This window comes from Paramisgurnus dabryanus, chromosome 1 (genome assembly GCF_030506205.2).
Source record: "Paramisgurnus dabryanus chromosome 1, PD_genome_1.1, whole genome shotgun sequence".
Lineage (NCBI taxonomy): Eukaryota > Metazoa > Chordata > Actinopteri > Cypriniformes > Cobitidae > Paramisgurnus > Paramisgurnus dabryanus.
The window spans coordinates 57,416,694-57,436,986 of NC_133337.1; the positions used below are offsets into that span (position 1 = coordinate 57,416,694).

A 20,293-nucleotide genomic window follows, 5' to 3' on the forward strand; every position below is an offset into this window, starting at 1 on the left:
TTTAAATGCATGTTATAAACGACTCCGACCAAATGACCAAATGCCGTAGTACTAGGGCTGGACCAGAATATTCGATTATTCGAAAATTCCCTCCGTGGGTTGACATTCGATTTTCAGTTTTGAGATTCAAATATAAATATATGTAAATATTTTTTACAGCGTTAATGCAGATCTTTTGCCAAGCAGGAAGTGCGCTTCCCGCTCCCGCTCTATAGGTGGCGCAGAGAGATCAACATCCATAGCCAACAGCCACCAAACGCCACCAGTAGAAAGAAGATCGCCTCGAACGGAAAGCGCGCTTCCTGCTTTGGTATTCACGCTAATAATGTTGTAAATAACGTTCAGTTTCTTGCAAAAACTGATTGATTTGCTTCACAAGACGTCAATATGTCACACGGAGTTATGGGGGATTACTTTTGAACTTGATATATATGTTTTCGCTCTCAAAGTGGCGAATAGTTTTACGTGCATGACGGAGCACTTGAGTTTCTGCAAAAAAAATTTTTTTGTTTTTTGTTTTATTGTTCTATTGATGAAAAAAAACATATTGGATGGTGTAAGTGTTAGTAAATAAACTTGATTTTGAAAATATGCTACCATTTTATTACAGTTTGTTGAACTTCATTCTTTTATTTTCGTTGTTTTATTTAAATGACCTACCCTTTACTTTATCAGTAATTACTGTGCTGCTAATTTCTGATACGGGAGTGTTTGTTTGTTAGAAAAATGTTAGGCTACCTTATTAAAAGTATTGCTCTTGTGTTTTGTTTGACTAATGCGGTTCTCGCAGGACGCGTGACAGGCAAGCCGCTTCCGGCTTGCGCTGTTCTGTAGTTTATTAAAAGTTTATTAATTCTAAACGTGTAACATGTCCATATTGCACGAAAAAAAGGCACCACACTCCCTTGGGTCCGCAGCAACACATCCGCCACATAATAAAACTGTACACACACGCACAGATTCCTGCCTTTATTAAAGATAAAAATATGTTAAGCCCCTCCTTCCGAAGCTTCGAATATTCGATTTGATTTCTACTAGAGCTTCGAAGCTCAAAAAATGGTATTCGGAACAGCCCTACGTAGTACACGCACAAGCTGTGCATGAAACACAGAATCGATTCAAAATCGAAATGCAGCGCGCCTACACAGCAAAATCACTGGTGTTAAAATAACACCCAGGGTGTCAAATTTAACACTGGAAAAGTGTGTATATGTGTCCACACTACACTGTGTTAATTTAGTCAAAAGTGTAGTGTTAATTTAACAACACTCAATATATGTTAATTTAACACTCAATATTGTTAAATTTTACACTTTGTTCAACACTATTCATTGTTGTTTCCACACTACACTGGTGTTGGCACAGAAATACAGTGTTAAAAATTAACACTCCTAATTTAAAGTCAACACCGGTGTAATGTGAATTCAACAATGTTAAGTGTTAAAATACTGATTAATAGCCACTTTTGTTGCTAATGGGTTGTTTCTATAAAAGACAAATGACAAGAAATATTGCAAAACCTCTTTTTATTAAAGTACATCACATTTAATATTTACATTGATACACACAACACTTTGCATTTAACACTGCTTATTTAAATAGCTCAGCTACAATTAGAATACAGAATACAGTATGGAATAATGAAAGTTATCTTATACCACAGCGCAGTGACATGAAAACCACTTATTATAAGGTCTTTAATATATCAAATGAGAGTTTAAAAAAAATTAGCCACCCTACTCAAAACTTGAACATTAAAATACACTGCAATTACCTTACTGGCAGGCAGAAATGCTTATCCTTCACAATACTAAAGATTTTTCCATAACAAAACAGACATTTCAATTCAAAAGACGTTTCATTTTTCTTAAATACGTTCCAACCTGGTATTTAGTTCTGTAGTTGTTTTACTCATGATGTAGCGGAAGGCTGCATCAGTGGTCTTCATCATGGAGGGAATGGCTTTTTGGTCCAGAATGATGCAAAAATTCTGGATGCAACTTCTGTTCCCAACGCAGTGCAGGCAGGGCTGTGCTGATTCATTCCCCTCAAAGCATGGATTGATGCTCATCACCTAAGAGTGTTTTAAAAGAGTGTATTTGATGAATGTATTTGATGTGTATTTATGAACTTGTATGTATTTACATGGGGTGAACAATGCAAGCAAACTAACTGCTGAATAAATAACTAGAACAAAATACTAAAAAACTTACACAGCACAATCAGTAGCTTCAGTTGCACATTGACCCTCTTTCTTCTTTCTTCCTTTCACAAATGAAAGGCAAGAGGTGAGTGAGCCAGGGAAGAGCTGCCACATAACTGTCCCGTCCTAGCAAAACAGAATTTAAACACCATGAGTATACAGTTAAACTTTAAAACCGTAAAAGTAGCAAACCCATGTAAACTTACCATATTTAAACTCCTGTTGACCAGACAGAGGGTCATCCATATTGTTGTATGTTGGCTATTTTGCAATACATCACCTCAGCATATTTCTGCAGATTTTCAAAGACAAAAAGAGTCAAGAAAATACCAAAAAGGGTGCGGTTTTAACCGTTATTTGAATCAAAATCATCTCAGTATAATAAATCATGTTAGAGACAGTGTACAGTACAAATGTACTGTGTGTACTCACATAACTAGTTGGTAAGCTCTTATCCTCCAAACTGGGTTAAGGAATAACAGTTCCAGAATTCATGGGTATGCCGTATTCAAATATAGTCTGGTAGGGTCCTATCACAAAAAATGATAAAGACTCTGAAAACTCAACATTCTTTTTATATTAAAAACAGCACTCAAGACAATATGAATCTTCATTTATACATTTTCAAAATAGTAATCAATTTGATTGCTATTTAATATGACATCAATAGCAAAACGATGTATGAGAAGATAATATATTTTTATTAAAGTTGGCATCAGGTCATGTGAGTTTCTTTCCAGATTAATAATAATAATAATAATAATAATAATATGTACAAAACTACATATACTAAAAAGATTGGTTAACTGTTCAGTTATGTTAAATAAAATTATTTATATGTATAAATATATAAACTTACCTTCTGTAATGAATTTATATAAGTATTAGCAGTCGTTTCTCATTGGAAGTCATCCATGTCAGGTCTTCTTTAATAAACTGCCCTAAAAACAGCATCTCTTCTGAATGATTTGAAGCACTCAGTGTGTACTTTCACCAAACTAGCATCTATAATGACAGAAAAAAAAAACAAATGTTCGCCATACACGTTTTACACTTTCGTATGTATTTGCCATTTGCATCTGTCTGACATCTAGCGCCACGAAAAGCTTACAACACACAATGCATCCAATCTGTGCATACAAATGATGATATATTGTGAGGTTTTGGTCAAATGAATTGTTGGTTTGGCGATATTTCCCCTGTTTGCATACATCTTAGAAAAACACATGACGATGCGGTTGCGGTTTTCTCCGTGTTTTTCAGTAATTTGAATAATTAACCGATATCCGTGCACTCACGTGCATGTAAACGACCTCGTTAACTCACGGTATCTAGCCTATATGATTACCTTATAACGAGCATCATATGGTGAATAAACGAGCTTTCATTTAACTTAATTTCATACCTTCAATTTGTAGTGCATGTCGCGTTTTATCATGGTTCAATTCTTTCGTTCATATCTCCTGTTAAAATTATCCTTCTTGGTTTTAAACTTTTAGCTAGCAGTTTAACTTTATACTAAACCAACAAGGGAACAACGTAACACAAGGTAGCTCTGATTAAACTGAACCAAATAACGAATAAAATGGGAAAAATATCTTATTTAGGTTTTTTGGCATATGGCTGCGTAGAGTCAGACAGAGAAATAACAGTTTAATTTAGCCAAACCATGTGAATATTATGAGACTGATTTACCTGATCTCTTCAGTCCTCCTGTGAAACAAAATGGCGGTAAAATCCCTGAGAGGATATGTTTAGTGGAGGCGTGGCTTGATTTACACCACTCAGAGTGAAATCTGATAACACCCTTGTTTAACACTGACACTGTCGTGAATATAACACTGGCCTAGCAATGGCAGTGTTATTTTATTACCAGATAGTGTTAAAACAGCATCAACACTTGGTATTTAACACCATCCCTGAAAATTTAACACTGGTGATTTTGCTGTGTACTTGCAAATGCTGACCTGTTTTTGCCTTATTTGACCTTGCATTGCCATACTTTGAGAAAATGTATTCATTGATTCATATGATTAAAATTTTTAAGCATACATTTTAAATCCCATGAATTGATTAAATGTGCGTAAATTATCAACTTTGGCAGCGCAAAGAAATAAAGCCATTAGGAAATGCCAATGACAGAACAGATAGGGACAGACACAGTGTAGTGGCTCACAGTGATATTAATCACTCTGATGAACGCTTTATAATACCCATCACTGATCTATTTTCGACTGTATGTTTGCAGAGCCTCAAAGATCCCCAATTCCCTCAACCTTGACTTCTCAGACCTCAGCTCTCGTGTTGTATAATTAGTGTCTCTGAACGCTAATGACTTCTTTTCCAATGTACAATATTAAGAAAAACAATACTGAGAGATAATAACCATGTCATACATTTTTCAAGCGTTGCTACGAGTAGGATAAAACTAGCTCTGTGCTTCCCTTCAACAGAGGTTATAGTCTGTATTGTCAGAGATGATTGCAGTAGTGCGTGTTAGCTGTTGCGTGCGTGAGAGTGGGTCTATTCAAACATAAGCTGCTCTATCCGAGGGCCATCAGGCTGCAGGTGTTCCTTTAATACCCCTCATTCTAATGAGGCCCTCCACCGCTTACATGAGTGATGGATCGCAACAAACCCTCTTTTGCACAATCCATCACATCCAAACCACAAGGCTCCATCTGCCTGCAAACATCACCTTAAACGTGTATTCTGTTAAGAGCATGCAGCTGTCAAGGTCTCCTGGGGAATGTTCGGGATGAGGCGTCTGTTTGGCTATGAGGGGTGATTTAGCAGAGCAAATATGCTATAATCTGCTTCTGTTCTTTAATGTAATTGTTATAGCTTCCTCTATACCTTATTATTTAAGCATTATCTGATCTAATGACTTCGTCCAAGTACTTTGGTCCTTTATGCGGTAAAGTTACATGTTCAGTATATGGGTTTGATTCTTTGGGAATGCATGTACTGTATTATTACGCAAAAAAACTGTATATTAATTTATTTTCACTTGCCCCCTAAAAGCATGTGACAATCTTTACCATAAAATCTCACTATCACCCATTTCCTACATTGTAAATCTGAATGCTCTTTAAAGGCATTGGTTGATGCTGAAGATGTGCCTTCAAGAGTTAAACGCTAGGCATGGCCAGTCCCGGTTTCCATCTAATCTAGCGCATGCATATTCACTAAATTCTGGTTATTAGCCAGATTAAATGGCCAGCGCTAAGGGAGCATGACAGCAGAAATTTGACCACAGAGGTGCTTATTGTTATGCTGACAGCGGAGTGTGAAAAGTAACACCGTCCACACTGTCGCTGGATCCGTCATGCTTGCGGGCAGCTCGTAATCAAATATCAGAGGTCATTGCAAAGACAAAATTCAGAGTGTTTCCTACAAGGTTAAAATTTCACAGGGGGAAGATATACGCATATCCTTACCTTTGCCTTGAGCTCATCATTGAAGTGCGGGTCATTGAATTCCACAAAGCGGAAAAAGAGGGCCCGTTTGTGCGTGATGCTGTAGTTCTTGGGGATCTCCTCCTCCATGTACTCCTTTAGGAAAGTCATGTTGCACAGGAAGCGGCCCGTAAATGCTCTCAGAAGCTGAAAGAGCAGCTCGATCTCAGAGTAATTGCGCCTAAAGGATAACATACAGTTACTGTGTAAAGATCACATTGATGGCAAATACATATTTCCTATGAAGCTGTTTGTACCACACACAACAACCTCTCTATTCCATCAAGAACTGCAAAAATAAATAATTCCCCAACACATTCCATATGTCATTGGACCAACAAATAGTCCTATCCCAAATCAATGCCATTGGTTAAATTTGAGATTAAAGGGGACATGTCATAATCATTTTTTAAGATGTCAAATAAATCTTTGGTGTCCCCAGAGCACAAATGTGAAGTTTTAGCTCCAAATACCATATAGATAATTTATTATAGCATGTAAAAATTGCCACTTTAGGTGGGTGGAAAAATTGGCCATTTTGGGTGTGTCCTTTAAAATGCAAATGAGCGGATGAAGTGCAAACACTGATCATAATGATGTTGGTCTGATGAAATTCAAACTCAATTGTGCTGTGAATTATTTTCTTATAATAAGAGTTCCTTATGACATCATAAGGAGAGACAAATTTAAATTACCTATTTTTTTCAAATGCTTGCAGAGAATGGTTTACCAAAATTGGTTCAACTTTAAAAGTTAATTAGATTGACAATTTCTTACAAATCACTTACTTGCAGTAGCTTAACAGACAGAAAGCTAGTAGTTTAGGTTCCTTCCAGTTCGTTGCAGCCATGTTGTCTTTGCGGTGGCGTTCTTGGAAGGCCTCGCTGACCCACACACGCCTGAGCTGACTGACCAGAGAGTGCTGCCCCGCCAACCAGCCTTCATCATTTTTCACTATGATGCTAATAATCTGAGAAGAGTGAGAATGGTTTTTAACATTTGATATCTCCAAAACAGACTGACATCAAATCTGAATGTACTTAAACAGCACCAATGAAGACACTATGGGCAACCTTGATTGCTTGAAACTGAAGGTCCAGACGAGATGTGCTGGTGGAGGGTGACCCAGGCCTTACAGTTGCTGCTGGACCAGCCGGAACCAATAGAGGGACAAAACGATTCGGGTTGGAGGCCAAGACGTCTCTAAGCGGCTTGGCGTCTTTGTGCTTCAAAAAGCTCTGCAGAGGTAAGAACAGTAAAAGTTGTAGGTTTCTGCATCTTAAATGGAAGGGAACATGGAAAGGAAAGCAAATTCCAGGAAAGAGACATATTGATAAAATGTATACTTTGTATGCATTGCAAGGCACATTGGATGAAAGGGTGCACCAAATGAATAAATCTAAATGCGAGTTCAGAAACAGCATTTTTAGCATAATCCATTGCCACCACTGATGGCAAGCAATCTTTCATAAAAGCATAACTGTTTGTGCTTATACAAGTAAAAGGCAAAACAATACCATAAACATACGGCTCCACTGTGGGTCATTGAGCGTTGCCTCCATCATGAACAGCTCCACTGTTTGTGACGGATGACGTGTCAGGAACTTAATCAGTGGTTCTCTAAAGGGACTGCCCGCCTGTAGAGGTACAAAACAACAAATAATACTCTTATAAAACTGAAGCATTGTACTAAACAGCCTTCTAGGGATGTAAATTTAATGTTTACTTTGCATATCATGGCCTCTGACCTTCATGTCATAGGAAATACGCAAATCATTGGTGGTCTAATAGTATTTCAGTGGTACTGCATTTTGACTTAATGGAACAGTATGTAAGAAATTTATATCAATTAATCATTAAATGGCCCTGAAATGTCACTAGATATTAAGAAATCATTTTCATTTAAAATACTTATATCACTCACAACAGTGGTCCGGCCAGGATATTGTAATTTACACCAGCTGTGTGGTTGCAGTACCAGTTTTAGCCACACGCTTTGTGATTGCAATACCAGTTTTGGCCACAATCCTACATACTGTTCCTTTAACACAGTTCAAGAGTTTAATTCCTCATGGGCAAAGAACCATTTGGACGTGACAGAGTATTTCTGTGACGAAGGCACTTCTCTGGGTTAATTTTTTTTCCCGACTGATTCTGTTAACAAGTACTGAAAGTACAGTGGAAGTCCTTATATGGGCACTTCACCCGGAATAGCGCATGCACACACCAACCAAAAGCTGACACGAAATAAACGTTACCAAAGAAGTGTGTTTTGGTTTGTGTTGGAAATTTAAACTTGCTCAGCTTTCCAAAGAACCCAGCATTAAGGGAACAGTGGACGTAGTTTGTTTATCTGGGGTAGAAGCAGAGTTGTGCGTGTGTGTTTGTTTAAAGCTGGATTTCGATGAAATGGGCGGTCCCAGTGATAAAACAAGCGGGTCATTAGTTGCAGACGGTAAGTAAAACTGCATCAAATGTCTGTTTTATTGCCAATCAGCGCATAAGGGTATATAATGTAAACGACACCAACATGTAGTGAATCATAAGTTATCCAGAGATATTGGAATAATATTTTTTTTATCCAGAATGCCGGTGACTGCGCTCAGCTTTTTCGGAAAGTAGCACTAAAGCTGATCTGTCTTTTATGAATCTGATAAAAATCTTTAGAGATATAAAGGATGCAATACTACTATTTTATTGCCGCTTTTCCATTTCATAGAACCCCACGGTTTGGTTTGGGTCGGGTCAGCTTACTCTTGGGGGCACTTCCACTGGGTGCAGTACATAGTAGCCAATACTGTTTTAGTACCACAGGTTGAGAATCAGGAGCACCATACCAATTTTTCCATAATTGTAGTTTGTGGCGGCAAATTTGCTACCCACACATCCGTATGTATATGCTTAAATGCAACTTAAATGAGGCTCAGTGGAGCGTGTCGACTAACGCCACTGGTGTTTGTACAGAAACTTTCATGTGAGACAGAGGTAGTGATAAACGCGTTGTGCAAACATCTATTTGTGGTGGTCAGTTTTAATTTTGTGGCGGACTGAGAAATAAATGAATGTATGGGGATTCCAACAATGCTCTCACTTGTATGATGTCACAGCAGTAGACAGCGCAAATATAACGACAAGCCTATAATCCCTCCCACTACAAAGTGATACTATACTCGATGGAAAAGCTAACCACACCAAAGTGAGGTGAGGTGAGCTGACCCGACCTGAACCGCGGGATACTATGCAATGGAAAAGCGCTATATGAGATAAGCAGAAACAGTGTGTGTTATGTGAACTTTAAAGCTTAAAGTAGCATCTAAATGCAGAGGCAACGACATGTGTTGTACCTCTATGAGCATGGCCCTCTCAGTCTTCATCACCACTTCAAGCAGAGGTTTGACCAGGGTCTGCGGAGCAGCTGGTATCAGGTGGAAGAGGTTTATAATGGCTGAGCAGATCCTCATTTCCTGTGGGGATGAGAGAAACATATTGCAGTAATGGTTAATGGTAACCCAACGGTGAAAACCCTGGAGTACTCCTGTGATTTATATCATCAACAAGGAAGATCTGCTGGGAAAATCAGAAAGGCTCGAGATAAAGTTTGAAAACGAAGATGCAGCAATCCCCAAGATCCAAGGGGCCTCGTGTGGTAACAGATTTGCCTCAAATGTAAAACACAGGGGTCAAGCACTACACCACAGACACAAAGATACGGTTACAAAGACTCCACCAGCACAGAATAAACACGAGTACAATGAGAGCGGAGCCAGTGTGGACAACCATCTCACCTCTACACCTTCCATGGCAGGCTGCGCCAGAACAGGAGACAACAAACAATCAGCAAAGCAGTGTGGGTAATGAGTAATGTACGGACTCACAGCGTGAATTTGACTTTATGTATGATGATTTGCGAATGGGGTGTGATAAAGCTGCTAGCATGCACAGAAGTAATGTTTGTAAGGAGACTTTTTGAATGGGCATCACTTCAACTGGAGTCCATCCGAATGTCCATTGATTTTAGTATGTAACTAAAGCTGTGAGAAATCTCGTCTCGAGCAATCTTGTTTAATTAGCGATAAACTGAAATGCAAAAATGGACCGAATCCAAACACAAAAAAGCCCGCAGAGACTGTGCATTATCATCACCCTAAGATCTCCATAAAATAAAAGTGATCGACTATCTTCTAATGTTTCGTCAAGCTGACTTGAGTCAACAATTTGTCTATAGATATCTGCAATATAATATTTGCAATATTGATGTAAACCAAGAAAAAGCTAAATCTCTAAGGGCTCATTTCATTTTATTTGGGACACTTTCGAGATATTTTTACACCAACTTGAGAACACTCTCGTACTGCTTTTTCTGAGCATGCACTCTCATAAAGGACAAATTTAAAGTTTGTGCTCTCTCCTTAAATTTGACCTTCTTTATCCCAGTATGACTTCAACTAATCTTCTGAAAGTAGCGTTCTGGGCCACCCTACACCCCTGAACCCAACTCATTGTCATGTATGGCCGGTCGTTCTGTCAATGTTGTAAGAATATTAAGAACTGCAGGAACAGAGGGCCAATTTGCATGTAATTACAATACATTTTGGAGGTAGGCAGGGCAAGAACAAGACCAAAAGAGTGGCAGCTCTTTCAGAGGTGAGGAAACAGCAAGCTCCCCCCTCACCTTTTCTTCCTCTACAAGGTTATCTGTCCAACAAGATAACAAGGATCCAGAACTCCAAGCAGACCCAGGGGCGGCTGGCGCCTAATTAATCATTGATTGTAATACAGTCACTCACAGAGCCTAAGCGGGGTGATCCAGTTCGTCGCTTGTTTCGCCTCACAGCAACTATAAATCCCTTATGTATGGGGCTCAACAACGAGGATTAGATCCTGGTCACGTGAAGTCAGATAATTAATAATAAAAATGAAAAATTTTTGATGTCTGACTCTTTGTGAAGACTGAAATGAAAAATGCAGTGTGAATACTCAACAAACCCCTGCACTGAAAAAATATGCAGTATTTTGTAAAATCAACATATAATTTTTATGCTACTTTAACTTGAAATTGTTAACCAACTTTTTTAAGTTTATTTTAGAAGTTGTCAACTTTTCACAAGCCAAAACATTTTGGCAATTCAATGTACTTTTTTAACTTCATGCTGCATTTTTTTTCACAGTGCGAGTACGGGACGGAGATCTGCGATTAATGCAAAAACAAGCTTGTACTCACACTGCCGTCACTGCGTTGGCCTCCTTTATGTGTGATGACCACCACCTCCATCCATTTGCGCAGATGTTGCTGCAGGAACAGGAAACGCATGCAGTTTGTACTCTTGACTAGACATTTTCAATAATGCAGCAATCTTTTTTAGTAACTTTAATTACCAATTAAACTATAAACAGCATCTGTGACATGTTACTGGTTACCATAGACTTTTGCAAGTGTCCAGTCAATTTAGGGGCTGTTTACACTTGGTATTAAGATGTGTTTTCATCGATCGGATCACAAGTGGACGAGAGAGACACATTATGTTTACACCTGGTATTTAAATCCGTCTCTTTTGTCCACTTTCGACCGCTTCTGTCCTGAATACTGTGAGGGGACGGTCCGTGAGACGGTGGGCTAGTCTCTCTGCTGTCATTCAAACGCGAGCGGGAGTAATTATGAGTTTATATGGACGCAAACTAATATTATGTCGGAGTCCGCTGCTTGTTTAGCAAGTATACATGCTGCACAGTGTTTTGTACGTTTATATGTTGGAGCTTTCTCTGAATTTTCAGCGCAATTGATGAAATAGGATCGCGCAACTTTCACGCTTTCAAAACGAAACTACGGAGAACACCCGCAGTAGTTTTATCAATGAAAAGCTAAAAATAGCGCTGTTCACTGTATGTTTACACCAGAAGTAAAAAAAAGACGTAAAACTTGTGTTTAATACCTCAGATTAGATAAATGGGCGGAGAGAAGGCGGTCGTGTGTGGCTGTTCGAACACATTCAATCACATTTGCGTTCCGCAACTCCAAAGCGATCCGATCGAAAGTGGTTTCGACTACCTCTGAATGTGGTTGAAAGTGGTCGAAAGTGGACGCGTTCAAAACGTTTTGAACACCGTTTACACCTGGCATTAACGTCGTCCACATGTGATCCGATCGACGAAAACACATGTTAATGCCAAGTGTAAACAGCCTCTTAGGTATGACACCTCTTCACAACCCAGTTGACATGGACTATAAATTTGGTTTATACATTTGAACAATAACAGACTTTTTTTGGAAGATCCAGTATGCAGGTGGAGGACAAATGTCTGCGCACCCATTGGATGTCATCACATTAGTGCTCACTTGCAAAAAAACATGCTGATCCTTATCCTCATGTCACTGGAAATCACCAATACTGAAATGAATACTGGTTGATTTGTTGCAAAAATTATTCACTGCTTTCATTCCAACTTATCACAGATAGATGTTGTTTACAGAGATCATTCCTTTAATCTTTCGTACCCATAAACTCTTTCATAGCGCTCACTCACCATCATCTGGTCACAGAATTTGTCATTGAAGGAGTTTGGGAAGAGTCGCGTGACAGATGTCAGTCTGTTGACCACGTTGAGAGTCAGGCTTCGATAGTCTCCGAGCATCATCAGCAGTGGCCGCATGTGCGTATGGATCTGATCCACCTCGATTGTGGCCCCCTCTAAAAACTGAGAAACACATAAAAACAAACACTCCCATCACTTAGCTGATAAACTGGACATATCTGGTTATTAAATAATCCAAGGCTCTTAATAGAGACAAGTGCATTATTATACCATACATGGTAAATTACACCATAATGGCACCTTAAAACAGCTTTTGCCCTGTCAACTGAGGAGAGCAGAAAAACTCTAAACCTGGTGCACAAGAAAGGCCACGCCAGCTTTCTTCACCGAGATGATGCATCACGGCCAAATTTATTTTTTCTCTGCTCGTTTTCAGTCCATACTGTATTGATCTGCTCTGGCAGAACTCATTAGAAGAAGAGCTCACAGAAGGAACTGGGAGACATGACAAAAGGAAGAGAAAATGATGCCAGTGAAAAAAGAGGGCTGACCTTTCTCATGCAGGCCTCTCCAGCCTCCTGGAGCTCACTGTTGGTGGAGTTGAGGGCCTTGAAGAGAGCAGCGATGATTTTCTCTCGTGACTGGGGAAGGTAGTTACAAGCAGCCAGGGCATCTGGTCGAACACAGGGAAAATAGCAAAATTATAAAAATTATGACATTTTCTGTAAGCCCACGTATGCACATGTTTGTTTTTTGTTTTAATTATGTGGCACAGACCAAAGACATTTTGGCTATGTTGCAAAGAACTTACATTTCATTTGTAGGCAGCAACAACAAACCTATATGTTTTATACAAATGAATAAAAAGTATCTAAGAGTACGAGATTGCTAACAGTAGCATTTAGTAGGGTAAAGGTGAACACGTACTGAGGGCGGCGATCCGGAGCGGCACCAGCGACGGTAGACTTTTATAACATGGCAGCTTCATCAGGGCCGCATCCTCAGCTTCACACAAGTTCAGCAACTGTGTTGAATCAAAGATACTTGAGCTCAAAAATAAATGCATTTTCATGCTTTGTGTTTTAACATAAAATCCACTTGAGCATTCAAGCAGGTGACAGACTCACCTCGGTATAGAAAACTTTGTGCTCCACCACATTGAGGTCCATGGTGAAGAGGCGGGGCTGCAGGGTGGTACAGAAGGTGTTGCCCTCCATCAGTCCGATCTGAGCGTTGGCGGGCTGGTGACGAAGCAGGTGTTTCTTTGGAGGAACCATATCCTGCAGCACCTAGAAGAATGATGAGACATAAACTTTAGCTAAGCAGAAAAAGATGACTTTATTAATCGACGTAGTCTACGTTTTTGAGAACATCACATACCTCCTTATGGGGCTCCATGATGATGGTGACAGTCCTGCCCGTGACCTGAGCCAGTACCTGCAGCGAATGCATGGCCTGTTTACGAACTGTGGAATTGGGGGAGGTGACCTCTCTTACCAGGTCGTGCGTCACCAAGCGAAAGGAGTTTTCCTGGGCGGCCTTGAGCTCCTCGGTCTTCTCTTCATCCTTGAGAGGAGTAGCACAACGTATCAGTAGCTGCTCCAGCGTGGTTTTGGCCATGGCAACGGCACCGTTAGACACCTGAGATGGGATAAAGAAGGTCATTGCAGGTAACCCTAAAATGAGACCGTTCATTATATAAGGATTAGTAGCGTTAGAGATTGTCTGTACCTCGCCGGTGAGGTCCATCATGACGAAGAGCAGAGCTTTGAGAAAGGTCAACTGGTTCTGCAGCACCCAGATCAGAGGAAGTCTCTCCATCAGGAACTTAATGGACACCACACCGCCCAGCTTAGCATACCAGGCCTGCTCATAGCAGCACGCACAAAGACGCTCCACTATATAGGAGAACAGCGGCAGCTGGCACGCCTGAAGAAATCAGATTGTATTTCAACAACAAAACCAATAAAACGGCATTTGTGTTATTGCCTTCGCACCGCACCCAATCCAGGTTGGCTTTTAAAATCTAATTGTTAAGACTGACTTTATGCACTTTTTTGCAAGTGATAAAATTAAGACAATGTCTGTCATAAGACCTCAACACGATAAATGAATTCAAAGTGGTTTGGAAAAAAAATGGATTTGAGTGAAACAAAGCCACTAAGATCTACCATACAAACATTTGTTGAAGGTCAAATATCTACAGGAACCCCTTACCCTTTCTTTAGAGCCCAGGATAATACTAGCAACATCAAAAATGACAGCTAGCGCCACTTCTCCAATCTTGCATAGCTCTTTCTCCTCATAGGCCATGCAAATGGCGATGGCATCGATCAACACGAGCGGGTCCATCCCTTTGGAGCCGTTCTCTTCACTGTGAAACATGGCTGTGCTGGGCTGACTGCTCGACTGGTAGCATGGCAGGAGGAAGGGACCTAAGACACGAGATTAAAAGTTATGTTACAACCTCAAGTCAAGAATTTTACTATGGATAAAGTTAACAAACGACAGAAATCCTCACCGCACTGCTGAGCCACAGCCACCATGGTGTAATGTCGTATCAAGCTTGCCACAAAAGGCAAAGCGCTAGGTCTAAGATCCTTGATGACGGCGGACATGAAGGCACCTGTCAGAGCCTGCTCGAAAGTCCGCCGCGCCGGAGTGTCCTGGGCTTTGTACCGGTGTGATATGATCACATTGGGGATCCCCTTCTCAGTAAAGCTGTTGAAAACCAGCAAAAGGAATTAAGCTCATAAGTCACATCCACAAACTCGCTCCATTACATGCACCCGAGGTTGAATAACCCAATCAGGCGATTTGATTTGATTACAGAGCATAAAAGGCTTTTTGAATTTGGACAGCTGAGCGCCGCGGGAGACCGTCTTTGTGTTTGCCTGACGGTTTGTCTCATGTTTGGTTATTTACCCCCGCTGATAGCACCACCGTGATGGAGTGCGTGTTTTATCCGTGCTAGGCCTTGTGTTTTATAATGTCAAAGCCAGCGGCGTTAGTGATGGATCGTTTCATTTCATTATCGCTATTTAAAAGGCTTGGCTTAAGGAGAAGACTTAGCCACGGAGAGGCGGGGATAGCAGCCAGATCAATTCAAATTCATAATGCCGCCACTCGAAAGAGACTCCATTATCCAGCCTGGCATTTGCGATATTAAGAGAGCATTCAGCCCTCTGAAAGGTCCGCCTTTCATGGTGACCGACGCAATGTGGCACACTGAAACAGGGAGAGAGGCTGTCATGAATCAAGACATCTGACAGCGTTGACGGCTCTCCTGCCATATAACCGTCGCTAGATTATTTCTACAGGGGGTCGTGCGACTGGCTTTTGGGGTAAACAGATAAAGTACAGTCAATTAGCCTCAGCGTGGAGATCAATGGCTGTGTAATGTGACCCTCCCGGCCTCTTGAACAGCCAGTTGATACATCTCTGAGTAATTAGCCCTTTTAACACTGTAGACAGCAGTGGCCAGGCTGGATGGGACCCAGAGGAGCAACAAACATGGGTAAAAAAGTGGAATATGCAGAGGCTGGTTTGTTTAAACCCCAGAACACAATGCAGTCGGTCTGCAAGTCAGAGCAAGATAGAAATATCACAATGTGATCATCGCAATATGCTTACTGCAATGGTTTGCAATAACTGTATAATTTTAATTAGATATAGAAAAATTTATTGCAGTGACCGATATATCAGCTGGAATCGGCCAATAAATATTTTCAAACATTTTTCTGTTACTTAAATTTGTTGTTTGTAACAAAAAGACACTCAGATGCAAAGCCAAAGTCTGACAGACAGTAAAATTACCAATGTTTTCATTTTTTTTACATATTTTCAAAAAATCTAAACACTTGATTGATTTTACGAATGTAAAGTATTATTGTATTGCACTGTATATTAGGGGTGTGCAAAAAAATCGATTCACATTTGAATCGCGATTCAAGCTTTGCCGATTCAGAATCGATTCATAGTTTTACAAAAATCGATTCATACATTTTTTTTGTTATGCCGTGTTACTATTGTCCTGAAATGAGTTTATCTCAGTATTCCCATAGATGGCGTTGCTGCGTCGTATTCACTCTGACGCCTGCACACTCTTGTCACAGTGTTTCCCACACGCATTGACTTTACTTGGGTGCGCTGCCCAGTTATATTAACAAGTGCCTAAGTATATCTGGTATCAAATTTTATCTTTTTTGTTTTTCTGTGATGATGACACTCTTTAATAATGACATTTTGTGTGCGACATGATGAGTTCGGTGTGCGTTCACGTGCTCTCTGTTCAATGAATTGGGATGCGACGTGAACAAGCTCATGTCACATTGTATCCTTCATGTTTCTGAACTTGAGCAGAGATTTAACATTAGATGACTTCACTTACTTTGGGTCCCAAGTCTGATTAATATTGTGTTTAAAACCCGAGTCGAACGGAGAATGGCCGTGAGCGCTACCGCGCTAAAGCTTGCGTGCAGTTTCAGCGTGCCAACGGTTTCTATGGCGATAAAAACTGGCTCTTTTCTATTATTATTAATAAACCATATATTTTCTCAAATCTATTGCACTGACCGATCAAAGCTCAAGCTGACTCAAGATTTACAAAATGCAAAGCTGTAATGTAAAGTCTCCTGTCACTGGGACAGCAGGTAGACTTTTGAATCTGAAATAATGAGTGGATTTAGCTTTTTTTTAATCGGCAAGAGAGAAATAGAAAGACAGGCACTTTTCCTGCTTCTGCTCTATCTAATAGAAATAATAACCATTATAACACCAGTCACATTTATAATCTATGGACCTGCACTGTCTATCATTCATATACTGTATTACTGTATTTAATAGACTTTGATAAAAGGGGTCATCTAATTGCTTCACAATTGTTTTTTTTTTGCATAAAGACATAAAGTAATATCAAACTACATTTAATTTGTTGTGTTTCTTTTCTTTAAAATTGTATATCTATTACAATCAGTCACATAGGAAAAAGTAAACTACATTTACACACTGTGAATCGTTTTTTTTAATCGCGAATCGTTTTTTAATCGAAAATCGATTTTGAATCGAATATTGGGCCTAAAAATCGGAATCAAATCGAATCGTGAAATTTTCTGAATCGTGCACCCCTACTGTATATTTAGTTACTGCACATTGCATTTTTTGTCAGCACCGTGCAATCCTAACATGCATAGTCACATTATAAACGTGTTGCAAGCTAATTAATTAGACAATGTGAAACTCTTGCAACAATTAATAATGTGAAATATTTTTGAATGACTTAAAAAAAAAGGAGAGCAGGAATTTTCTTGATTTTACAAAAAAAAATTATTGTGGAAACTGGGCTAGGGTTGCAGCTAACCTTTTTTCCAATTGATTATTGATTACTTTTTTCCAGTTAGAGTAATCTATTAATTTTTTTATCTGATGATTTTTTTTATTAGATTATTAATTATTTGGCTAACTTGCCAATGAATAATTATTACAGCTACTACCATTAGTATATCAAAAAAACTTATTTAAAATTTCCTAGTATAAAAAAAATACAATGTCAGAATTAAAACACAAGAATCACTCATCATGTACCTTGACGCCACAAATTTTGCATAACACCGTGCAAAAAAATAACGTGACGCGCTCTAAAAAGGGCAGTACTGGAGTAAGGAGTTGCTTAAACAATACATATTAGCTACAAAAAGCTTTATGACGCTTGCATAGCCAGTGCCTTGGTATCACCAAATCAACAAAAATTGCCAGTACATAAGAAATCTTCAAGTGGTGGTCTTACTTAGGATGGGCAAGGAGCTGGTAAAGGGCATGCTTGTTGTCCTCTAGGCTGGTCATGGCCACCAGAAAGCATTTGATCACCTCCCAGGCCTGTCTTCTGTAATACGGCTCAGTATTGGCACTCTTCAGGCAATCCAACGCTGTCTCGATAGCCTGAATACAATAAACCACGTTAAACATTTATGGACTAAATGCGCTCAACAAAATTAATACTAAGCTTAAGACTGATCACAATAAAATGTCCCTATTAGTTAAAGCGATAAAATTGACATGTCTGATAGATCATTTTTTATTCAAGTTATGCGGCACATTTAGGGGCCAGTCACACCAAAAGCGTTTATGGCAGTTGCAGGCGCCTTTCTTGAATGATATTCTATGGGCAGGAAGCGTTTGCGCACTGTTTATGCGCGCTGAGCGCCTTGCGGTTTTGCCGCCGGCTGCAGCACACGCCTTTGAATTAACGCTGAGAGCGGAGAAGCGCCCAACGTCATTCGCGTCTTTCCATTGTCCAATCGAATGAGGGGAGAGGCGGGCCTTACGTTGTGGTGAGGGACGTTTACAGTTGCTTTAAAGAACCGGACTACATTCGCACACTCTCTCCTGCGTGTTTGTGCACCTCTCACCCACAAACAAGGTCAGAGCAAGCGCCTTATTTTTAAAGTTTCTGCTAATATGACAGTTAACAGCAAAAGCAGCTCACGCTTCAATATCTGATTGACAAGACAGCTGACTCGGTGGTTGCTTAGCAATATAAAAAGCCGCGTCGCCCTGCTCTTTTTTACAAAAAAGGCAGTGCGTCGCGCCTTGCTTTTCGAAGCGTTTTAAGCGCGGTTGGTGTGATTAGCCCCTTAGACAGTACTAATCTTGCATGCTTGAGTGAAATACTCTGAAATGACACTTAAAGACCCATCATACATTAAAAAATTCGGCGGCAGTGATTGGATGCCTTTTAAACCCTTAAATTATAAAAAGACAAGCTAAAGTGGCGGGACACGTCAAGGGAGAAGATGAGCTAATTAGGGAGACTTGAGGATAGAGAAGGCGGATGACGGCATGAATACAGAGCTGTCGGAATGAATTATAACCGAAGACGGCGTGACCACTGACAGCCAGCAGGTCATTTCAGAGAGAAAGAGTTGTTAGGAGATCTGTTACCAGAGTCCTCCCTCTTGATACTTGTGTGCCATTTATTTCACCTTTTCCAAGAGCACAAAAGCTGAAAAAAGGGCCATACCTGGTGCTACAGCACTGTTTTACAATTCCTGAGGGTCCTGAGCTGTTCTGCCTTGTTGAGACATTATTATAAATGTCACATAACCTTGTACACATGCTCTATCCCCAAGAGGTTCCTCTATACAAACCATGTCATTTTTCAAATACTCTATACCCCAGGACACAGTGAAGCCCTGGCCCCCCTTTAGCATTTGTACTTCATATAGAAGTGAATTTTTCCATGACTCGCTTTAGGGGTTACAGTGTGGTTTTACCTTAAGAATATAAGGTAGTAAAGACAATATTATCTCCTGTTGGGAGTTGATGTTCCAAATATGGTAAGAAGCTTCACATTTCCACCACTCGCTTGAGATATTTGTAAAAATGAACACATTTCAGAAAGGTGGGGCATAGAGCAGAGGTCCCAAACCACATGGTCATGGACAAGTTGCCACTGGGCTACAATAACTTGATGAAAAAAATGCATATAATAGCTACGTAATAGCTTAATATGTAATTGCGCCCAGCCGCAATTCTTCTGGCATCCCTCCTCCTTTTTTTTTTCTTCTGTGCTGTTACTTGAACTTGGGGCTCAAGTCCGAGCTGCCTTCGAGAACATTGCACCATCAGCCCTAACAGAAGCCGATCTGTAGAGAGAGGTTAACAGACTTGTGGTGTATTGAATCTCATTTAAAAACCACTTGAAAATAAGACTGTTTAGGTCGGCCGCCGTCGAAATCGACACACTTTGGACAAACTGATCGCAACGGTCCTGTGGGGGACAGAGTGAGTTATGAAGATTGAGGCTGGTTGGTGTCGATCCAAACACATATCGCTGGGCCCTGGGCTGCTGCAAATGGCAGCTGATGCCCGTGGCAACCACAGGGCGCATGCAAATGAAATTAAGCAGCAACGGCACAATGGCGGTGGCATCCATCTTTGTGGAGTGAACACAATTACAGAAATGACAGTTTGCGTTTTCTCAAGCAGCGACAAGCAGCAGGAAGAGCCATTAGCTGGAGTAAATAATCCCGTCTGCACAGCAGGGAGAGATTGATCGGGGGGTGTATGAGGGGGGAGATGAACGCATCTTACAGCCTGATGA

General features: G+C 40.2%; 1 protein-coding gene and 1 long non-coding RNA gene across 6 annotated transcripts in view; both read right to left on the bottom strand.

The window, feature by feature from the left end:
• Positions 1 to 20,293, bottom strand: part of trrap (transformation/transcription domain-associated protein) — a 125,791-nt gene that overhangs the window by 61,587 nt on the left and 43,911 nt on the right. For all 5 annotated transcript variants that reach the window (XM_065242539.2, XM_065242538.2, XM_065242537.2 and 2 more), the window contains exons 22-36: positions 17,978 to 18,129; positions 14,714 to 14,913; positions 14,410 to 14,627; positions 13,924 to 14,121; positions 13,573 to 13,833; positions 13,320 to 13,481; positions 13,120 to 13,216; positions 12,744 to 12,865; positions 12,184 to 12,354; positions 10,883 to 10,951; positions 9,006 to 9,125; positions 7,179 to 7,298; positions 6,735 to 6,899; positions 6,450 to 6,631; positions 5,644 to 5,842 (exon numbers count right to left, since the gene is read on the bottom strand). In XM_065242539.2, the coding sequence (XP_065098611.1) occupies positions 5,644 to 5,842; positions 6,450 to 6,631; positions 6,735 to 6,899; positions 7,179 to 7,298; positions 9,006 to 9,125; positions 10,883 to 10,951; positions 12,184 to 12,354; positions 12,744 to 12,865; positions 13,120 to 13,216; positions 13,320 to 13,481; positions 13,573 to 13,833; positions 13,924 to 14,121; positions 14,410 to 14,627; positions 14,714 to 14,913; positions 17,978 to 18,129 (2,436 nt within the window). The remainder of the gene's footprint in view (positions 1 to 5,643; positions 5,843 to 6,449; positions 6,632 to 6,734; positions 6,900 to 7,178; positions 7,299 to 9,005; positions 9,126 to 10,882; positions 10,952 to 12,183; positions 12,355 to 12,743; positions 12,866 to 13,119; positions 13,217 to 13,319; positions 13,482 to 13,572; positions 13,834 to 13,923; positions 14,122 to 14,409; positions 14,628 to 14,713; positions 14,914 to 17,977; positions 18,130 to 20,293) is intronic.
• LOC135720422 (uncharacterized) lies at positions 1,179 to 5,582 on the bottom strand. Its single transcript, XR_010521281.2, has 6 exons — positions 3,899 to 5,582; positions 3,063 to 3,208; positions 2,636 to 2,733; positions 2,410 to 2,495; positions 2,214 to 2,329; positions 1,179 to 2,074 (listed from the first exon to the last, which is right to left on the bottom strand). It is a non-coding gene; the product is annotated as an uncharacterized lncRNA (long non-coding RNA).